At 37.1% G+C, this 18,897-nt stretch overlaps 1 protein-coding gene across 1 annotated transcript in view; it reads right to left on the bottom strand.

The window, feature by feature from the left end:
• The window catches only part of OCA2 (OCA2 melanosomal transmembrane protein), a 163,556-nt gene that overhangs the window by 28,600 nt on the left and 116,059 nt on the right, over positions 1-18,897 (bottom strand). The window contains exon 22 of the mRNA XM_030476159.1: positions 9,486-9,579. Within this exon, the coding sequence (XP_030332019.1) occupies positions 9,486-9,579 (94 nt within the window). The remainder of the gene's footprint in view (positions 1-9,485; positions 9,580-18,897) is intronic.

Raw genomic sequence — 18,897 nt, 5'->3', positions numbered from 1 at the left:
CACAATGCAGGTATGTTTAAAACCTTTGCATAAAATTATTTTCTAGGAGTAGAACTATACAAACCCAGCAGGATATCCACTTTCTGACACTGCTAGAAAATATCTAGAAATTATGTTAAAATTATTTTCATTCCAAGTGCTGTTGGGAAGTTATTAAGTATTGATTCTGTTGGTCGTCTGTATTTAGAAAAGGTGACAAAGAATGGATTATGGTCAATGCTACAAAAATATAGATATATATTACATTTACCACTCTCCTCACTGTTCATTGATTAGTTTCAAAATGTTAAATTACTCTATACTGTTTGTGATTTATGAGTTCCATTGCATGACATTTGTAACAGAATACGGTATAAACATGATCACTTCTATAACCCATACATCTAATAGGACCACTAGTGTGATCATACATTCTCCAGTAACAAACGTAATTATTCCATTCATACTGCTATTATGTTTTGCAGAATAAACCAGGATCAGTATCCTGCATTTCAGCTAATAATAGAAATTAAATTCTCATCTGGTTTTAGTATGATCCAAAACAGTCTTTCTCTCTAAGCATTATTTTTATGTGTAGTTCTTTTCTTTACTTACTTTAGTGATATGTAATGTCAGTAAACTAAAAATATCTGCAAGAACTGGATGGATAATTTTATTCATATTATGTATATATATAGTATTTCATAAGAGGAAAAAAAGTATACTTGTAAATACACCAGAAATGTGAAGAGTTTGCAACATCTGGGGAAAAGCTCTTAGAATTACATTCATCATTCATTTGCATGACAGACCAATATTCTTTAGACCTTGTCCTGTAATCTTCCTGAATTTAACCTTTCAAATTTATGAATTTCTGAACACCTCAGAAATTCTGAATTCTGAAGAACCACTGATCTGCAAAAAAAAAACCAAACCAAAACCACAACCTTCTCCACAGATTGCCAGTGTCCCATTTGGTGCAGACTTGTCCCCAATTTACACATTCTCAAAACCCACATAAGCAAAATTCAACACACAGGTTTTGGAGACTCAGCACCTATGCAAAAGAGCAGACTTTGGAATGCAAGGTGTGGCACGGACTTTTCCTTTTTTCATAACCACTTCTATCAGGAGATAGTCTGGATTTCACAGCTAATAAAATGTAGTCCTATGAGGCTAGAAACAGAAGCTTTATGCTAGCAGAAGGGAAAGATATCCTGAAGTCCTATGAGGCAATTCAGAGGTTATATATCAGGCCTCCTAAATGGTGTGCACCACTTCAGAATTTAAAACAATATTTTTAAGCATGAAAAAAATTGATCTGGCTCTTACCTTGATACGGTTTTGGTTTATTATGCAGCTTGCTCCACCCCCCAAAAAAAAAGAATTTTTGTATATCCAATGATAATTTCAGAATCAAGTATCTTCATGTTATGGGGTTACAATGATTTCACTCACTTGAGGTACTATTATTCATGCTTGGCCGCAACTGACCCATAATCAAAATTTATGTCAATAAAAGTTTAATTCAATTTCTTTGTGTATTTCATGTATACAAATATGTGCAGACTATACAATTTATAAAATTTATATCACTTATAAACAAATCTGGGAATCTTCAGCATAAAAGTCTTGAAACTGAGGATTTTATGAGACATTCTTCAATTAATACTGTCCTCCAACACAGGAAAGACACGGGCAAACTGGGGGCATCTCTGTGGGTCCCCAGGGCAGTGGAGGACTGGAGCATCTGCCCCTTGAGAAGAGGCGAGGGTTGCTGGGCTGGGTTAGCTGGAGAAGAGATAGCTTCAGGGGTACTAGCAGTATGCCCAGCACCTACAAGGGATGGCTGAAAAGCTGGAGCTGTGCTCCTTACAGTGGTGTGTGACAGAACTGTGAGAGAAAACTGGCACAAGCAGAAACAAGAGAGGAGAAACATTTTTGCCATAGAGACAGCCAGGCAGTGGAACAGTGCTGTCCCTGTGCAACCCTGCTTTGAGCCCAAGGCTAGATAAAAGACCTCCTAAGGTTCCTTCCAATCCAAATTTTTCAATGGTTCTTCTATGATCCTATGATTAGGTACTACTTCCATGAGCTTACCCCATAATACCAAAGGGATGTGTATGCGTCTGGAGGATTGGTGCTTGCTGTAGTGCCCGATGGAACATTGGATTATTGCAATTGCATTTCAAACCTCTATTTTCAAAAACATAGAGGATGAAACACATACATTTCATAGACTTTAAAGAGAAAGCCATCATAAAATTTTAATACCTGAATCACATTACCTTATTTAAGCTGAATAAGATGGTAAGTATTTAAATCCCAACTACCTTTACTGAAAACTAATTTGCTAATACAAAAGACTTCACAGCAATAAGAGAAATAAAAATCAGTACTTGTATGTTCAGAAGGCCAAGCAATTCAAAAATACGGTCTCTACTTAGAAGACATAGCAGAATTTTAAGCTATATGAAAAACTTCATATGATACATATAAATCATATTTCATGTTGCCAAAGGAAATATCTTCATATTTGAAGGCTTGAAATACTATTTTCCCCCAATTTTCCTAAAAATAAACAACATTTGTTTACATTTCCACTTACAGTATTTCTTGACCTTAAATAAAATCAAAAGAATCTTAAAAAAAAAATAAAATCCATAACTCAGGAATTATTCTTAAAATAGTTTGCACCACACTATTGCATGAATACTTACTTTCGTAGCGTTTGATATAAGCTATGCAACTGTTTAAAATAAACAGCATTCGCTTTATTCAACTGCCACAGATGTCAGCATAAAGCTTAAAAGCAGTTGTTAGACCAACACAGACAATGACTATTCTTGGATAGCTGAAATAAAACTGGCATTCTTCTTAACAAGCCCAGCCTAGAACCTGATATTGGAAGATGAATACATGCTGAACTACCTTTTTGCTTCATTGAGAGATCAGCTGAAAATGAAGTCTATAGCTTTGCCTTTCTTAGCATAATAGTTAATAACATGTTAAAATATAAACTACATTTGTTAAACTCAGTTCCCTAAATCTAGAACAAATATTTTCGTATGTATTCATTGAATCTTTGTTAAATACTTGGAACATCCCAAAATTCTATCTTCTGGAGCTGCACAGTTGATCAGAAAGCCCACAGGTGAGTTGTGTTCAGGGTTAGGTCAAGGGGGAATGACTAAACTGAAAGAGGGGAGATTTAGATTAGATATTAGGAAAAAGTTCTTCACTGTGAGGGTGGTGAGACACTGGCACAGTTTGCCCAGAGAAGCTGTGGATGCACCATCCCTGGTAGTGTTCAAGGACAGGCTGGATGGGGGCTTTGAGCAATCTGGTCTAGTGTAAGGCATCCGAGCCCATGGCCGGGTGGGTTGGAACTGGATGATCTTTAAGGTCCCTTCCAACCCAAACCATTCCGTGATTCTGTGATTTTGTGTGTTTAGATACCACGTTGCTCAATTGAAGTCTCCATCATCAATATTCACACTCAAAATACTTCAGCTGGTTTCATTCTGATCAGAATCAGCCTTAAAACAGCAACACTGTTTCTCATAGAGTGGTGTCGATATCAAGAAAGTAGGAAAAATTAAGGAAAAGGACTACAGCTGTCTAACACATAATCAAGTAGAGACATTTTTATGGCTTTACAGAGCCTGATGTGGTTTTTTTAACAGTTATTTTCAGTATGTTGTGTAAATAGGATACACAGGCGGTAGCAAAGAACATCACATTTGTCCTCCCACATGCATGAATGGCAGTTCTCACGGGAAGCACTATTTCACAGTCTTTATGGGTGAGTGCTCTCAAGCAGGGATAAATGGGATATCCTACTGTAAATATTTTTGCAGTGAATATCTCCCAAGACAAATCCTACGATGAAAACAAGTTCTTTTCTAAGGTATTATCAGAAATGAACATTTTTTGACACTTCCAAATTATTGTTATTCCCAGAGAAGACAGACAATATTAATTCAGCTCTTCAGATGATTCAGGGAGCAATGACAGAAAAATGTAAACCTGAAACTATGTAAAATGCTTTCAGGATCATGCTCAGCTAACCTCACCACTGTAATCTAAATTAGGTCCTTAGACTCATACCATGTTCCTCTGGATAGACTGCATCTTCATGTATCAAATCATCTCTCCTGTATTCTTATTTCATTACATAGAGTTCATTCTTCTCTTACCTATATATCCTGCACCATGATATATTTACAGTCAGCCAAAATTTGCTTGAAATAAAAATAGAGTATTTCCCATAATACCCACTTTCTTTTTGTGTCAAGTAAATTCAGCATTTATCTGTGATTCTTGATTTTTTTTTTTATCACATCATGTATCACAGACACACAGGGGTGATTGGTAGTGCATTAGAACAGGATGAAGGAACATGACATTTTATGTTTGAAATACTATGTATCTTTATAAGGTTATAAATGCCTTTCTTAAAGAGAAAATTAAAATCAAGCTTGCAATTTTATTAGCAAGTGGAAACAGATAATTAAAGCCCCTACAGCAATGAGAATTTACTTCTATGAAGCTGGAACCAGATTTTTCATTGGTAACAAAAAGATTTCTGTGGAATATCATTTTGATATTTCATAGGGTGGACTGACCTAGTGGATTGCTGTATTGCATCAAACAAACTCAAAGATATGTTAGTAAAAATTACAACAATTTTTACAAGATATGTTAGTAAAAATTACAAAAAATACAACAAACAAACAAACAAACAAAAACCAACTTGAAATGAAGCATCTAGATTGGAAGAGCCATCTGCAATGCTATTTCTTTTATCTTATTCCTAGAGAAAAACAAAGCTCTCTCAATTGTTCTACAGTCTTAATTGACATAAAAATCACTATATTAACTGCTGGAAATCATTCATGCAACAAGACTATACTGCTGTGATTTGACCATTTGCCAAGAAAACTTGGGGTTTTCCTTTATGTTAAGCTCGTATTTATGATTTAATGTTTCTCTGATAACTAGATTAAAAATCGTAATATACATATTATCTTTCCCTGCCTTCTGCTAACTCATATATGCTGTCCCTAAGCAATTACCTTCATATTATTAGCACATCTGACGTTTTCTACAGGGCCAAGATTAGCAAAAAATTGTTCTTCTCTCCAGAGGCATAATGCTCATTCACTTGCTCTAATGTTTACCCTTGACCACGTACTGCAAATATCCCACTGCTCTCTATCTCCTTTTTCAAACCCCACTGGCTCACAATTATTTCTGGTTTTACCACTTAAATATTTGTATTTGTGTCCATCCTCCAATTCACTTACTAGATCACATAGCACACCAATTCCCTTTCATCTTTGCTGATTGATAATCTGTTAATTAAAAACACAATGTAGGAAAAGTATAAGAACTTGGGGGTGATGACAATAGATATACTCAGGTAAGTAATGTGAAAACTGAAAGAAACTTGGATTTAGCAGTGAATAGTAAATTAAACAGGAATTTGAAATGGCTTAGATTAACAACAAAAAGGCCAATAGGTCCTTTTTGTACTTAATCTTCTCTTTGTAAAATGGCACAAAAAATAAAAGGACTGTGCTTGGCATATTGTGTTCAGATCTGCCTTCTGAATTACTAGAAGGATAATGAAAAGTTAGGGTGCATATAAGATTTTTTTCAGGAGGAAAGATTAAACACATAGATACAGTTTGATGAGGAAGTTTTCAAGATGGAAAAGAAGGGTAATTTGGATGGACTGACTCCAAAAAAGCAAGAGCAAATTGCTGCTTCTGAGCTTGATCTTCCTATGACTTTCAGTTTTCTTTTAGTCTTAGTATTGTTTCCTTTCCTTTGAATTTGAGTCATCCAGCGGCAGTTATTATTCGCCTTTAGATTTCTGGGACTGGTTAAAAGCTGAATCTCAGAATGGCTGAGCTTGGAAGGCACTGCCAGAGATCACAAGCATCCTGGGGAGCACCACTGGTGGCTTGCCTCCAGCTGGACTTTGTGTGCTGATCACAGCACTGAAAACTTCTGCCTTCTTCACATCCTTTGTCAGGAGGTTATTTCCCCGTTCAGTGGCAGGCTCACACGTCCTCCAATCTTCTTTTTGCTGCTGGTACACTAGCAGAAGCCCCTTTTTGTTGCCATAACATCATGTATAACAGATTCAAAGGTAAAAATATTTTCATGGTGATAAAGCTTATTACAGTATTTTTATTTTCTAAGGGATGTAGGTATCTTTTTATTTCAGTGGAACATAATGAAGTATCACGAAAAGCTCCTAAGGGCCAGAACAGCAAGTTGAATTCATAGCAACCAAGGCATCTTTTCTCACAGGAAATTTTGCTCTTCGTCTTGTGAGCGCTTTCAGACAGAACTGGTTTCTACATGCGTTGACCGATAATGTGGGAGAAGGGAACAAGACCCGAATGTGTTCTGGATAAGATACACAGTGACACTGGCTAGCTCATTAACAGGCAGGACTTGGTATCTGCTCAACCAGCAGTGAACTTTGAACCAGGCCACTTGAAGGTGCTTCAACACAGGGAGGGAGGATCTATGCCTTTCTCCCTCTTTTTTCAGTATAATCTTTATCACCTAAATGCCATCCTACTGGGGCCTCCTTTACAGGCACAGCACTTCCAGCATATGGGCCTGAGTTGCTTGGAAAGTGAGAATGGGAAACCAGGGCTGGCTGTCTTCTGCTTACATCCAGCCATGTCTAGCAGTCTGGAAGGAGACGAATGCCCCCAGGTCCTTGGGGAGGTACGACTCTTGATCCAGGGAAGGAAGCAAGCAGATGTGCCTCTGGAGAGGGACTTTCCCCTGGGTTGCTAGACTTCTGACAAACTACAGCATTCATCACCATTCAGGCATGCACCCCCCTGGCACAGAATTTCTTCTGCTGAAGGCACTCCAGATAGAAGCACCTCAGGCTGGTCATACCACAGCATTTGAGGCAAGTTATCACACCTGTCTATCTCTGTCTCTGGCTAGGCAGCCAAACAGCATTGCACAACACGCCAGCTGGGCTGCCACTGCTTCCCTCTTAAAAAAAGAGAAGAGGAACCATGAACCACACCAAGTGCCACTGTGCAAAGACACATGCAGGAAAGGTCATGAGCGTATCAGCCCTCTTGCAAGATACAGAGCCTGGTTCTTGTTTTTTCCTTTCTCTCCCTACACAAAGAGTCATCATGATGCTTTGCACCACGAGGCATCCATAATCTCCAGAGCCTCTCCACTCCTTTTGTGTCAAGATGTATTCACCAGACATGCTTAGCAGCCCTGCCCAGGGCTGCCCAGACTTCCTCCTTAGACCACCACGTCAAAACGTGGTTTGCGAAAAAAAAAAGAAGCTGCTTCTCGCAAAGTACCCCCTTAAACATAGCTGCATAATTTTGGCTTAGCATGCAGGTAGGGAGGAAGAGTATGCGGGGTAGCTGTATGTATGAACATACTGTGTTGTATGTTCCCCACCTGGGGAGAGGCATGTCATGGGTTTTCTGCACAGAGATACCTGAGAAGGACAAAACAATACTAGCACAGATTGCACTGAAGACATCCTAGCAAAAGTAAAGCAGCAGAGGGCCATCATCTCCCAACACATGGTATCCACGACTTTTCCCTGGTGAGTAAAAGAGGTTTGCAAGATGAGAGAGTAACAAACTGGTAGAAGCACGGCAGAAGACCCTGACTAGGGATGTGAAACCTAATGAGTGATCCTGGGCAAACAGGGAAGGAATGAAGACAAATCACTTCATGCTTTGAGACAACCTTCACATATAAAATTAAGCAAGATCAAAATCCTCAAGAGATACATGTAATACTTCTTAATGCCAGGAGAAGCCTCAGAAAATAATGAACTGGGGCACATTTCAACTGAAACAAATATTTTCCTAAGACAAATTATGAAAGATCACATGATCTGCCTGCTCGGTGATTGAGAAGAAGCCAGAAAAAGTAGGCTTTTGTGTTCTTTCTGCTAATTAATAGCCATTGCTACCTGCCTGTGACCACTCTGGATTCAGTTCTCACATCTTTGCTTGCAACAGCTACAGCCTTCCCTAGTAATCATGTCCACTGAAAGCCTACGTATAGAAGATATAATTTCATAACATGTGTGTATTGTCTTCAATCTTCCCAAAGAATACATTCCAGTAAACACTGCTGAAGAGACTAGCAAGGCTTTATATCCTTGTTTCTGCTTAGGTACTCTGTCAGTGTCGTGGAAGCTTTAAGAACAAATCTACATAGAAGACATATTGTTAATGCTACATACAAGTTAAATCTCCAAATGACATGCCAAAAATCTGAAGTCGAAACATGAACAATCCACAGTTCCATAATTGCTGCATCACCATATATTTTGTATAAGGGCTTGACCTCCAAGAAGCCTGTTAGCTATCACTGTGTACTATGTAAGACTGTACTGCAATCTCAAAGGTCCTGACAACCAAGACTTTCATTTGATAGGCATTCTGTATTTCTAAATCATACCATCAGAAGACGATGGGTGAAGAGTTGAACTGTGCTGTGAGCAGGACATGCTCATAGCAAGAGTTTTAGCAAGAACAGTTCAGACCACCTTCCTTTTTAGGATTATCATTGCCTCTATTCCAGGTACTCCCATATGATTAATCATATTAGTTACGCAGGATTGAAGGCTTTGAAGTAACAATACAAAGGAAAGCTGGTAGAGGTGAGAAACTAAAACCAAAAATGTAAAGAAAAAAGAGAAAAACATATTGGAGTGAACTTAACAGTATCCTTTGCCCTAAATATGCAGAAAAATAAGCAAGGAATTATGTTTTAGTTAAATCAAGTACACTTTAACTTCATGTCTTGTCGTCTGCCAGTTTCCATTTACACCTTTCAACCACAGTCTCAAAAACTGGAGGAGTATGGAAAAATATTAAACTGTTGTACGCATTAAGTTCACCTGGTCCCTTAAAAACCTGCAAAGGAACTTCCATTATTAAACAACAATTATTAATTATTAATTAAACAATTGTTAAACAACAACTTGAGCTGTTACTAGCTGCAATCACGCTTTCACTCTTACATGCTAAGCATTTAGTCGAAAGAAATAATTGCTTTTGGATAAATAGGTTTACTAATGGGATCATGAAGTGAAGTTCTACTCAGTCTAAACTGGGACATTCCACTTTCTCCTGGCAGTGGAATGTCGTGAAACTGTGCAGATGAGAAACTACATTTAAACTGTATTAAATAACCAAGCAAGAATTTAGTGTCACTACAGAGCTTAGGGTAAGTTGAGGGTGATCAAAGTAGGAATTTCTGAGGCTTTGTTTCTCCTGTGGTTCCACACCTTTATGCATTCTATCCACAGTACGTAAAAATATCTGCTCTCCACCCTCATTTCAGTTGCCAAAAACAAATTAGGAACACAGGTCTATTTTATAGACCCTTTCTCCAGATTGTCTCCCTGGAGAATCCACTGTTTGTCTACAGAAAAATAAAATGACATATTTAATGTAAGAAGTTTAAAGTTGTACCTGAAAAACTCCATGAAAGAGAAGCCATAACCATGCTGTTCAGCAATTCCTGCACAAACAACGTTCGCGGATGCTCCAATCAATGTTCCATTACCTGCAGTTCAGAAAACAAACACAAGTTTAGAGTTTTGTTCTGTTTCTTGCTCTTCTACTGTTTATTCTGTGCTAAAGTCCTAGGATGTACTAGTTAGAAAAGAAAAATCGATTTCCCTTACATAGGCTTGAAAAGAAACATACAAACAGTATCTCCACATCCTATAAGTAGCTTCATACTTTGAAATGTAAGTATGGTATTATTCTCTGATTCTACATAAGCCAGAAAAAAATAGGGAAGGAACATAATACCAATCTAGCAGTTGTCAAAATGACACCAGATACTTTCATTCAGAGAAACTTGCTGATTTATGGTTTTACATACAAGAAGGTGCTATCAGAAGAGCTGAAAAAAAAGGGTAAGATGGTTTGAGGGTACTAAGAAAAATTGATGCCTTTTTTCCTTATACAAACTTGATGTTGATAAATTAGTGTCTTTTTTATAGAGAGAGTAACTAATAGCTAAGGTGTATTTTTTTAACAGAAATCTAAAACAATGGAGGGGAATGGATCTGTTCAATATCTCTCTGCTAAGGCAAAAGGATCAACATAGATACAAAGTTTGCTTACCAAATCACAATGATTCTTTAATACATAAAGGAACATACCTTTATTTAGTGAATTTCACCAAATTACATTATACAAGTCCCTTTAGGAGAGGAACACACCAAAAGAAAATAATATCACATGTTCAAAATGTGCACCTATCCTCTTGGAAGAACTACATACTTCTCCTAAGCCTTTTCCAGTAACTGTTTCTTGCTTTTTCCTTTCCCTACACAGAGGGACAATTTGTGTTTTCTCTAAACTTTTAACAATCTGGCAATGTAGAGAAGTCAGGTAATCAGAACTCAGAAAGACCAACCCATTTTCTATAGCTTTCCCATGAGTCATACTTCAGACTTCAGAAATGCTGTATACATGACTTCCACAAAGCAGATGTCTTCAGCAAATGTTTCTGATCTAAGGCACAACTCAGGAAGTGACAGTGACTCCTACATTCTGTTCCTTAACTGAAATTTTGAACAGAAAAGGTAACAATCTAGGAGAAATTTTTTATACTCTGGCAAGTCATCTCTTTTGCCATACCTCACTACATTAACAACCCATTCTAAGCATAAGTCTTCCTTTGCTCATATTGGCACATAGCCACCCTTCTCATTTTGGCCCTATGTAATATTACTGCTCAGTGGAGACTCTTCTGGTCTGACTTTGAGAGAAACCAGTCAGAAAGAAATTAATGCTCTAGTTAATTGTTTTGTCTTAATAAATGTTTCTGGTCACCTAGAGATCAGTTTACCAAATAATAGGTCAGAATAAAGGCAGAAGGATTATTACCTTAAGTGCACACAAAATGAGCAGACTTCTAAAAATATTCTTAAAACATAATAAAGCACTCTTAAATTCAAATAAAATGAAGTTATAAAGTTCAGAAGTAAGGAAAAGGAGAGAAAAGATGTGATGTGGAAGGAACATTGGAGGAAGGAACGGTAGGAGAAAGAGCTTGATTATAATAATTTTGATCCCAGTTTGGATTGAGAGCCATACCAGTGTCAGCAGATACTGAGATAAAGGTTTTTGGCTGTTCATTCTAGGGACAGAGCAACAACTTAGAGAAACTACACCCCTCCAAAGTCACTCAGGACACTTTTTATTTTGGTTTGGTTTTAAGTTGATGCCATGAAAGCCAAAGCTGTCTGTGAAAAAGCCGTTCTGTGGACAAGATGTTTCCAATTGAGTCCAAAGAGAAAACATGATTCTTATTTACTACAGGATGGTCAATTATTATCAACACAAAATAGGCAGCAAACTGAGATTTTCATCCTGGAGCAGAGATCTGAACATGGACATCTGTTGTCTCAGGTGAGTGGTCTAAACAACACTTATTAAGAATAGGAGACTGGTTTTGTTTCTCAGCAGCAGCCTCTTGAGCTGATATCATTATTGACCAAGAAAGAAGCTGAAATCTTGCAGACAATGTGAGATAAGTATTCCCCCCACTCCTTGCAATCCCAAATATATATTTTATTTCAAATATTTAATTGTCCTTTTCTTTCCCCCTTTTCTTTTTCTCTGCCAGGTGAGCTGCTTCCTGCTTGGCTCTGGTTTTAGGGCTTTAGTGTTGCAAAGGGGCTAGAGCTGGGTACACAGGTCCTCTCTGTCTAGGAGGAGCTCTGCTTATGTTAGTGGAACTGCACATCAATAGAAGGGTATATCCCTATGGATGATAAAAGCATCGTGGAGCCTAGGTCACAAATAGCCCTCGATGCCAAGACACAAAATCTGTGGCTTAAGGCAAAAACAAAATAAATTAATACAGCCCGATGTTATTAGAGAAGTCAGGCAGCAACACTTGAGGAATTTTCAATTACAAAACTCACCAGTAGTCTACAGCTTCCAAGATTTCATAACAGGCTTCTGCTCAATATGTAGCACAATCGGACATCACCATCAGAATAATGTTGTTGTACACAAGGAAAATAGTTCTGGCTTCAAATTAAAGAAACAGAACTGAAACTGCACTTTTTCCATGGCTGTGACTAGATACAGTCGAGATCTCCAAACGGCACACATTCTCCTATACTGTACATGGGCTACAGTAATGCCTTCACATAATGAAGTATTATGGAAAGAGTTTCTACATCAGCAGTGAATTGATTTCCCCAAGTAGATCTCACTTGAGAAGAAATTGTCACCTTAAATGTTATCTGAAAGGAGCAGCATTTCTTTTTCAACTGTTCAGAGTTGTGTGCAGTTTAATTAGGTCCTGGTTGAGCAGGCTTCAAAGAACTACAGTGCAATTAACAACAGAGACAAACTTTTGTTTCTCCTCCCAGGAACATCTGTCTCCTCAGCAGATGATTTAACTCAGTAGCAAAACTCTCCTCATTTAACTCAGTAGCAAAACACCAACACTATGACCTCCAAATGACACAAAACCCAAGACAAGGTTAATGTACATGGAAATCTACACACGTTAAATTAATTCCAATTGATGCAAATGAAGAACAAGCATTTTCTAGGACTTCATCCAATCTTGACTTCAGCTTTACATCATTTCAATCTTAAGAATATTTAAGTTTACAAGCATAGCAAAGACTCTTACTTGCTTATTTGTATGCTCAAAATGTAATAACACACAGGTAAACTGTATCAAAGAATAACTTTGGAATAACCAATCTGTTTTTAGAACTCCTATTGTAACTTTTTTTGATGACCCCTACTGTAACTCATCCTTTATCACAAGGCAGATGGTTATTAAGAAGCTGGATTAATTACAATTAATTAAACAGTATATTTCTAACATCAATATTACGTGATATGTATGAAGTAAGCCATACATTTTATCCTGCATATCTATTCTGCCTTTTATTCTTGGTAGACTACATACATTGTTTTCAATACTAACTGCACTTCATAATTCATAAGCATGAATCAAGAAAGACCTTTTTACAATGAAAAAAAGAAAAAAAATCTCATTTTGAAGTGTGATCATAGAAAGATATAGATATGCCACCTGAAGACCTGCCTCGGCTACAGAGAAGATGATGACAGAAGAGGGTCCACACAGCTCATATTCATTTTCCCATGAAACTGCCGTAACTTTGCACAATCGTTTCAGAAGCACAGTAAAAATTCTTCTACTGTTCCTGTCCAGCAAAGGTGATATAAGAGTATCTTTCTGATATTTCTCAAGGTAAATTACTTTGAATATCTTTAGAGAATGTGAAATCAACTCAAAGTATAAGAAAGTATTTGGCAGTTTTAGTTAAGGATAAAGCTATCAAGAAAGATCCAAACCCAAACCCCACACATTAAAGCATTAAAACATTGAATTGCCAGCTAATTTAAATGTACAAGCAGGAAGACGTTGACAAGGTTTGGTAAGCCTGAACTGACTCCTGCAGTATACAGGAGCTGCTTCTTCCAGCCTTCTGCTTCCATTTGTAGCTACTTTTTACCAACCCAGAATTCAGCTCTTACCCTCTGCTACATCACTCCTTCAGAGACTGCCAAATTCACACCCAGAACCTGCAAGCCACACATAATTCACTTCTCTTGGGCCCAGACAGCCTCTCCCTCAGCAGGAAGGGTTTGCCCAGGTGACTATAATCTGCAGTGCACTGAAAATCAATGGTGGGAGAACTGATTAAGCTTACTAAAGGAAGGGGCTGGGAAATCGGGGTAGAATCATAACAGGAAAAGAGAGAGAGTTTGCATCAATAACATGTTTCCTCTCAAACCTCATTCTGAGTTTGATTTTCACTTGTCAGCAGCACATCTATTATATCTAATAGCACCATTAGTTCTCAGGAGTCCCTTTGGTATCTCCCCGTCAAAAGCAAGCCTAACCCTTGGGTTTGCTGCATTAATATGGTTGCCTGGAAAGTCACCTCCAAGTGCCTGGGAGGATTAGTGTTTATTACCCAAAGCACTGAAAAATCAAAGGGAAGGGATTATCATTAATAAAGCTATTTGGCCTAACATGAGCAGCCTTCATGAACAGCAACTTTCTCAAATATAAAGGAGATGATAGTACCTTGTGTAACAGCAAGCTTAAGAGTGGATTGCTTATGGAAAAGTCCTGCTTTGTTGTGAGCACTACAGGCCACTTCCCATCCACCTGTTCTGATGGCAGGTAATAAATTACACGTGTGCTGAACGGATAGACTTTCTGCGTTTTCTCTTCCCTGTATCTCTGGATAGCTAATGCAAAAGCAAAACAACTATCTGTTTTCATTTCAACACAAGCCCTGAAAATAGCTTTTCCCTGGCCTTGATTGGACAAACATTTGTGATGGGCCCAGTTTTACATAGGCACAGCTGTTGACACTGCCTCCTCCCAGACAAGGGTTCTCCCTCTGAAACTAGGAGTTTGCTACGGAGTCCTGAGTAATTTTTGGGTGAGGATTCTCAGTCCTGCTTTTTGCTGTAATCAAACAGTGTCAAAGCAAACTTTACTGAAGGAAGACACCTCCTTGTTTCCCATCCATGTTGAAAAGAAAACTCTGTGTGGTCTCCCATGTGCTTTACATCGTCAAATAAATGTAGACCAACACGTGTGACTTCTTTCCATATCATATTCCATTTCTCTACTGAAGCACAAACTGAGCAAATGTAACAAATCTGGCTGCAGAAGTGCACACTGAATAGTTGTGGTTTTGAGTAGCATTACAGGAAGCACCCTTCCAGCTTTCAGATATTTTCTATTTCACACAAAACTAATCCTCCTTTTTGCCTTTTTTGGCTCATTAAACAAAGCTATTTATATTCATCTGTTAAATGTCTACAAGTTTTGAATATCTTTTAATAATGTAAGAGTCTTGAATATCCTCTAATGTTTTTAAGGTGTAAATTAACAAGCCCTGGATAATTAAACTTTGCAATCAATAAAGAGCTATAGAATCAAGGTCAATTAAACCATTAACAGTCCCTAAACTAATAAGGAACTTCAAGTCATAGGCAGTAAGGGGGAGAAGGCATGAACTTAATCCACATTGTAACATGTTATAGATTGCAGTTTTATGATATAACCATTTTTTTTTATTTTACTGATTTGGAAACATTCTGAACAGAGTTTTTCTGCACAAATGCATACACATGGACTTTTTAGGAACAGAAAAAGAAAAAGAATCAAAGTTTATAGTTAACTTATCCAAAAAGTTCATTGAACTGCATTCAATCCAACACTTTTAATTAGATGAACTTTACCATTTTTATCACCACTACTGTACCACTGGCAGAACAGTTACTCTAAGTATTGCACTATTGAAAGCTCATTTTTGCATTGAGAGGAAAAGGTGAAATTTAAATTTGTCACTTTTCTACTAGAAGTGTGAAATAAATAAGGCAAATTGCTGAACTTCCTGCACTTGTGACTTTAATGACACAAATAAATTCATATGCTTCTTTCAAATCCAGACATCTGTAAAAGCAACATAAAACCTGAGGTGATCACTAAAGTCACTTCTCTCCTTGAAGTCAACTTACCCAGTACAAGGGTAAAATAAACTAATGAAGGATAGTGTCAGCAGTGTGTTCTGACATGCCATTCCCTCATGCGCTGAAGCACATATTCAAGTAGGTTCCATTTAAAGCTTTTAATGCTGCACACAAGCCCCAGTTTGCACATTTTTTTAATCCCCGATTTTTAGGTTCGGAGACTAAAACTATGTCAGCATAATTTCACAGTTTATCTACATGTAGCATTATTAAGGACCAAATACTGAAAAACGGTTCCATGTAGAGAAACCTGGCATAAAAGTACAGTATTCAACTTTATCATAACTTACTTTGAAGCTGAGCAGAACAAGAAAATTTTAGTAAAAGGGAAAAAAAAAAAAAAGGTGTCCCTCCATTAAGTTATTTCAGAATATCATCTGCTTTAAATAAAGATTCTGATTTAATGAAATTGACTTTCCTTTGGAGCCTATCTCTTATTTTTTGCTATGGTTCAAGCGCCTTGTTTAAAACAGAACTTTATAGCATGCAGTTATTTTACAAAGATTGAAAACTGTTAATACAAGCATTTCAAAATCAACAGTAATGCAAGCATTATAATCAAGTGATCTTGATGTTTGGTATAAAATCTTTTTCTAAATCTAAGATTTACCATCCAAACTATAAATCCTCACCAGTACAGCTGAAAAGGCATATACTCCATATAATTCACATTTCACCCTTAATACATACATTTATATAGGCATGTGTGCCAAGCTAACACTTTTCAAGTTTAGAAAAATGTTCTTGCTAAGAAAAATTGACTAGGTTAAAAATAACTTTTTCTTTTTAGTTTTTTCCATATTAACTCAGTGTCTTAAAGCCAAGCAAGCCTCTGATACAGCCTTAATATAAAAAAAAAGTGCATCTTTCAAAGGTGCACAGTCAGTTTTAGCTGTTTTTACGTTTCACTTCCACAGCTTTCTTCTGAATATCTTCCATGCCACAGAGGATTATCTTCAGTAATCTTAAAGATTAGAGAATCTCCTTTAGCTGTGGGGACTCTGGTAATGAGCCTGGCTCTCATACCAGAGGCTTCACAGCACTGCTGGACTTTAAGAATGCCATACTGAAAAAGCATGAAGATGGCCCAGAGTTTGAATGTCATGAAAGAGCTAAGGAAAACAGCAGATGGATTTTTATAGAAGGTTACAGATTGTGCCTGTTCCAGAAAACAGCAAGAGGACAGTTTGGGCACTCAAATATTAATAGAGAGAAAAGATGCCTTGTGTATATATCCAATGATGCAGTTCTTCACGCTATGACAAACCCAAAACCTTCAGTTAACCTCTGAATGAGTTCTTTGTTAAGAACAAGCAATAGTACTGCTATTTACTGGACAGCAATCACAGTTTAAGACCATTACTCATTTCCATCACCACAAACATCACAGAAACAATGCAAAGTATACTCAGAAACTAAACTAGATGTTAGTGTAAGACATATAAAATACCTGCAGTGTTTTGTTTCTAGATCTGCACAATTTAGAGGCATAATACTGCGAAAGACTGCACTGAGGTCTTTAAAGAGAAATTGTGAGACATTTCCTAAATTTCCTTATTTGTTTTGCCTTTCAAAGTCAAGAGCAGCAACATTCTTTTCCTTTTGAAAGACCTCAAGTCACTCTTATTCCCTACAATACCACCCTTTCACTTGGATGATGAGTTTTATATCCATAGAAAAAACACTTGTCTAAATCAGGGCTGTCTCACCCGCAAGATGTATAAAATGAGCCCTGGGTTTCTCATTAAAAAAACTCCTTTGGAAATAACAGGAACTTTCAGTGTCAGTGTCCTAGTTAAAATCAAGCTCAGGTAAATATATTCTCTCCATTTTCCTATGGTTGCAAATACACATTGTATTGTATATTCAATTACACAACAATAAAGTTCAAAACCAAAGCTGAACAGTGCTCCTCTTAAACAACTGCTGTACTTTTATGCCATATATTCAGTTCTTGATAACCATTTTAAATCTTTCAAATTGAAAAGTGTTATACAAATTTGATCTATTGTAACTATAAAATTACTTCAAAGGATCTACAGTTTTTCCATATTATTATTATATTTTTTAATACAGTTTATGTTTGATTGAAGACTATTACTTTTCCCTCATATTGCAAAGAACGGTTGGTCCAGAGATATAAACAATATTCCTATGTTTTTACCGTCAATGTGTCTGAAGCTTTAAAACTAGTTTAGGATATTATTGACCAGAATCAGCAGGAACAACAAATCAGTGATACTCCACTGCGCAAGGCCCTATCTGCACCAGGAACCTGATGAGGGGTGCCAAGAGACAGAATAGCTATAGCACTGGACCACTGAGAGAAATCCCACTACTTATCTACACTGTGGGATAGCTGTAATAGCTGTAATTAGCACAATGTCCTGTGGATAATGGATTTTATTCACACCTGGTTTTTGACCCTGTAAAGTTAGAAGAAAAGTGCCAGCAGCCCCCTTTTCCCGTCTCCTTTCTTGAAGTAGAGCTTATAACCGAGATTGTGTGGCTGGAATAACGCAGCTGTAGGCATCCTAGATTAACTCTTTCTGCAGAATTGTGACAATGATGTTTCAGGAAAATATATAGAGAAGGAAAATATATAGAGAAGAAAAATAGTGCAAAACTAGACACTATAGAAAATATTCCCTTCGGACCACAGTAATAGTCACTGCAACAGAGAAATACTTTTTACAGTTTTCTACTCTAGCAACTGAGAACTCACAAGGTAGGAACTTTCAGATATTAATTCAATCTTTTTTTCCTCCTTTTTTCTTCTTTTTTCAAAAACATATTTTTTATAAATCATGAAAAAGGAGATAAAAAAGACAAATAAATGCCAGCTCTTTAAACGTCAAATGTACAAAACCCCTTCAAATAATATCTTAGGTATAACCTCTTCAGTTCAGTAAAGAATCTGGTTCTACATAGTTTTAACTGTGTAGAAGTCTAATTCTGAACAGTCTTAACAGGTGGATTCCTGACTGTGCATTTACTCAAACTGAGTTGAATCCTTTTTTCATGTGATTTTAAAACTCATGAGCCAATAGAAGCAGTGCAATTAAAGCTCCTTTTGTTCTGAAATTGCTGTAGCTAGCAGTCTTCCTTTGTCCTCCAAAATTTCAGGGCAGCATTCCCTAGACATTATTGGAAAGTTTATATACAACTCAGTCTCAAAAAGTAGTATAAGTAAGTCCATCATGTACTATAATAGGAAGCATTAATGAAAAAAGCTTTATTCAATGTCCTTTCGTGCAAAAGAAGTACAGATGCAGATTTGTCAGAACACCACAGAATATAAGTGAAGTTACTTTGT

Source organism: Strigops habroptila, chromosome 2 (assembly GCF_004027225.2).
Source record: "Strigops habroptila isolate Jane chromosome 2, bStrHab1.2.pri, whole genome shotgun sequence".
Classification (NCBI taxonomy): Eukaryota; Metazoa; Chordata; class Aves; order Psittaciformes; family Psittacidae; genus Strigops; species Strigops habroptila.
The sequence above is the reverse complement of the archived record's forward strand: the minus strand, read 5'-3'. Positions and strand labels throughout refer to the sequence as shown.